Source organism: Protobothrops mucrosquamatus, unplaced genomic scaffold (assembly GCF_001527695.2).
Source record: "Protobothrops mucrosquamatus isolate PMUCROS unplaced genomic scaffold, P.Mucros_1.0 scaffold1846, whole genome shotgun sequence".
Lineage (NCBI taxonomy): Eukaryota > Metazoa > Chordata > Lepidosauria > Squamata > Viperidae > Protobothrops > Protobothrops mucrosquamatus.
Window position 1 is genome coordinate 71,271 of NW_015387976.1, and position 4,372 is coordinate 75,642.

At 40.1% G+C, this 4,372-nt stretch overlaps 1 protein-coding gene across 1 annotated transcript in view; it reads left to right on the forward strand.

Annotated features, from left to right (window-relative positions):
• The first annotated feature begins 399 nt into the window (after nt 1–399).
• LOC107294147 (solute carrier family 46 member 3) overlaps nt 400–4,372 on the forward strand; it is a 5,719-nt gene continuing 1,746 nt past the window's right edge. Inside the window, exons 1-2 of the mRNA XM_015823353.1 lie at nt 400–591; nt 2,600–3,180. Of these exons, the coding sequence (XP_015678839.1) occupies nt 400–591; nt 2,600–3,180 (773 nt within the window). The remainder of the gene's footprint in view (nt 592–2,599; nt 3,181–4,372) is intronic.

Here is a 4,372-nt window from a genome sequence, read left to right on the forward strand (position 1 = left end):
CCTTTGAGTCTCGTTATAGCTAACCAGCTTCTAATGGCAGAAAAAGAAAATGAAAATACTTCAGTAAAAAGTAAAATTAGCTTGAAGTACAGCATGCTAAATGTTTCAGAAATGTATTTGGTAGAATACATTATGTATAATGTAACAGGTAAGCCAGGTGAAATACAGAATACTCATAACATTGAATAATTGAATCATTTGAACCATTCATCATGGTCTTCCAGTGGACCACATCCCTTTGAATTAAGGAACACAAAATAGAATCACCTCCGAACTTTTCCATCATTTGGTTAATGATCAGTTAGAGAATTGTAAGGCAGGCATGAATTCTCTTCCACTGAAAAAGACTAACATATTGCTGTTTTTTTCCTGAATTATAATTAAAGCAAAACTTCAAGGATGAAGAAAACCTTGTTACTAGAGCCTGCAATTTCCTTATATATGTTTGCCTATTCTGTGACCTCTCCTCTAAAGCAGCAATATATATACAAGAGGATCTGGGAAGAAACGACCAACTCTACCTTCATAGTTCAAGATAATATTTCTCATTGTGAACTGAATCAAAGCAACCCAACCTATGAGAAGCAAAAGGTAAGATCAGATTATGCATTAGGTGTGCTCCAGACAAAGCTAAGCAGTTAATGATTACATAATAGCAAATCATGTTGAATTCAACACATTCAGAGAGATGTTTCACCTGGCAAAACATCTCTTCACCTAGCTGCAATTACTTTGATGGGAAGCCCCCAGCAAATCTGAGGGCTGTAGAGTAGTCCAAAATAAAAGCAAAAGCACTATCTTCCTGGATGCAGACAATGCCACACAGATTCAATTCACTAAGAAAATGTCTTCATCGGCATTGCAAAATAAAATACAGAAATTATCTTTGAGCGAAGAAAAATGCACAACCCTATCCTTAAAATTAACTATATTTGATTCAGACACAAATGTGTCCTTTTTCATCTCTCAACTAGCCTCCATTCAGAATTCTCAAGAACATTTCAGGGTTTTACATAAATTGGGGGTAAATACTTTTGCACCTTTTTTCATTACTTCAGAAGCCTACTGCCATGCTGCTGCCAAATAAACTATAGAAATATGTCCAGGGAGGCCCCTGAAATCAAATTGGCTCAAGGAATCTTTACAATATGGCTTCCAAACTCAGTACAGTATTGCCTGATGTGTCCACGTTTCAGCTATCAGGATTTCTAACCATGCTGCCAGGAAACAGTTGCTACATCAGTCTATTAAAGGATACCAGATTGGTAAAGGTTGATATGCAGATATAAAAACTTCATTGGATGTAGTCCCAGGCAAAGTTACTAGTGCATAATTTCCGTAACTATGTTTCAAGCCACATTGATTTTCCTTAAATGGCATGCTAAATTAAGCTAGCTCAATTTTATATTAGCTGAGTTTCTGGAGTTTGTTTGTCTAATGCACACACAATCAGTGATAATCATATCCAAAGAAAAGATGGAGGCCAGACTAAAGTGATTAAATATATGAATAACCTTAAATCTTTGTTCTTGCTATTACATTTTCATCCTCCTCCAAGTTCTCAGATCATCATTTTTGTGGCCTTGTTATTTTTTTTCTTATTTGGCTTATGCTTTTTAGCTGTAGTTTGCATTGCGGGCACAACTGTAGCTCCAGGGCTGGATTTTGCATCCAGAAGGTCCAAACTACAGTCCCTGATATCTCTAGATCAGGGATGTCAAACTCGCAATGTCACATGACATGTTGCAACATATCGCATCTTTTTCCCCATTACCGGAGCTGGGGTGGGCACAGTTTCAGAATGATGCATCCGGCCCACGGGCTGGCAGTTTGACACCCCTGCTCTAGATAAAGATGGGGAAAGACCAGATTTTAAACTCTGGGAAATCTCTTATACTCAGTTCAGGCTGTTTTGGGCTATAGCAATCCTTTGGTATAAGAATTTTTTTTGTATTTAATTTGAATTTAGAACAATGTGCTGGCATTAAAGAAACATATATTCCAATTACTTTGGCTGTTTTGTTCAAATTGCTTGAGGCATAGTGAACACTAAAAACCCTCACATCATCTTAAAAGAAATGGAATATTTCAGGGATTTCACAGTATTTCAGCTGGATAAAGTTGATAATAAAATAGAACATACTTGATTCAAACCTATTCACCTGCTAAGAAAATTGAACACTAATCACTTGGACACTTTGGATAATGTCACAAATAGTTTCTGTTGCATTTCAAAGTGTGTTGATTCCATAGTTTGTTTTACACTACATACAAACTACTTACATATCCAGGATAGATATATTAGATAGTAATTTACTGTCTGCTAATATTTCATACACTGGATAATAAGATGGAGCCTAGCACATAACAAGATTAGTCTAATAAATCTATTATACCATTACAAGACTCTTTTTAATGTGTTGGCTATTTAACTATCACAGCAATGGCTTTAGAATATGTCATAGTATCTTTGATTGCTGGTTTCTATACACAAAGCTTTGTAGTAAACCAGAATTACTATTTATAGATGAGACCAGATGTTGAATTATAATGCATGCATTGACTGATCTCTCTCTCTTCTTATATTATTTTCTTTCAGGAAGTCCAAGAAAAAACCTCCCTCTTTGCTATGAAAACAGACTTATGTGGGGCAGTTTTCAGCGTTTTGGTGGCCTTTGTCCTAGTAGCGAACGGAGATCGATATGGACGCAAAATATCATTGGTTCTTCCCCTGGTGGGGAGTCTTACCAGCAGCATCTTCCTCTTTGTTATGTCAGACTTGTCTTTGCCCCTGTACCTTTTCTTTGTTTTCTCCTTGGTTGGTGGACTGTTTGGAGACTTGGCTACTTTTCTTGGAGGAGCCTTTTCCTTTGTAGTTGATTGCTGTGAGACTCAGAGACAAAAGACCATCCGAATAGCCGTGGTTGACTTAATCTTTGGATTCGCATCTGGATTGGGAGGATTGATCTCAGGATACATTCTAAAAGAAATAGACTTTATGTGGACATTTGCCATGATTTCTCTATTTCACGTGGTCAACATTTTTTATGTCATATTTTGCTTGGATGAAACCGTGAAAGTCTCTGCATTCCAGACACAGTCTTGGCGGGAAGGTCTTAAAGACACTCTTTCTGGAGTATATATGCTCTTTAAATCCTCATCCTGTAAGAAGCNTAACCAGTGGAACAACCTGCCTCCAGAAGCGGTGAATGCTCCAACACTGGAAGTTTTTAAGAAGAGACTGGACAGCCATTTGTCCGAAATGGTATAGGGTTTCCTGCCTGAGCAGGGGGTTGGACTAGATGACCTTCAAGGTCCCTTCCAACTTTACTATTATTATTATTATTATTATTATTATTATTATTATTATTAAACTATAAAGCATAGTTTATAAACCACAACGTTTGGGCTTTCCCAACGCACAATCTCAGCATCCAGGATTTATTGCCGTTGAAGGCATCAATCATCCTGTGCCCCAAATCGTTGACAACTCTACTATTTGATACAACTGGTGGGAAATAAATGCAGCAATAAATAAAATCTTAGGGCAAGGTGTGAACTTAACCTCTACCTGCCAGATGGAAATTTGACACCAGCAACTTTCCATGCAAAGCTGCGCTCGTCTGCAGCAGCCCGCCCCGCAACGACTCGCTGGATTACAAATCATATAACCCCCACCCAGGATCGCCGCTTGGGATACCGATTGGGGAGGGCTGCGTTAGGACACACACTCTCTCTCTCTCTCTCAACCTTTTTCCCCCCCCGGGAACAGAGCAGCATCCTAGATAAGAGCAGCCGCAGCAACTCGAGAAGCCGCGTCACGCGTCACGCGCAGAAGAAAGGTCAGTCGCTCGGCCCGGGGAGAAGCCCCGCCTACAGGTGGAGTGATATCCGAATGGAGCAATCGCTGTGCTCCTCTCCCTCCAGCTCCCCTAGTGGTGACCCAATGAACTAGCCTTGGAGGAAGAGCCGGCTAGGAACCTGCTGTTCGCCGGGTACAGTAGCATTCTTTCGCAGCGGAGGTGCATCCTCTCTCGGCTCGCGACCTCTCGGACTTCTTTGAACTGCACGGAAGCGCCCAAGGGCTTGGAATCGCCTTTTCGGAGGTGAGCGGCTGGGGTTTGGAAAGGAGGACCGACGGACAGTAGTGCGGATTTGCTTGCTGGCTGTGCTTGTGCTAAGTTCTGACAGTTTCTACAAGATAAGGGTTTATTGCCAACGTATGCATGTTAAAAACACTGGAAAATGTTTTTATGTAAGCCCCGGGAAAATGCATGAAACAGAGAGTTAGCTACGTTTTCCCTTTCATTTTCCCCCCATTTAAGTCATCACGGCTGCGCTTATGCATGGATTTGGATTTTAATTTAAAATT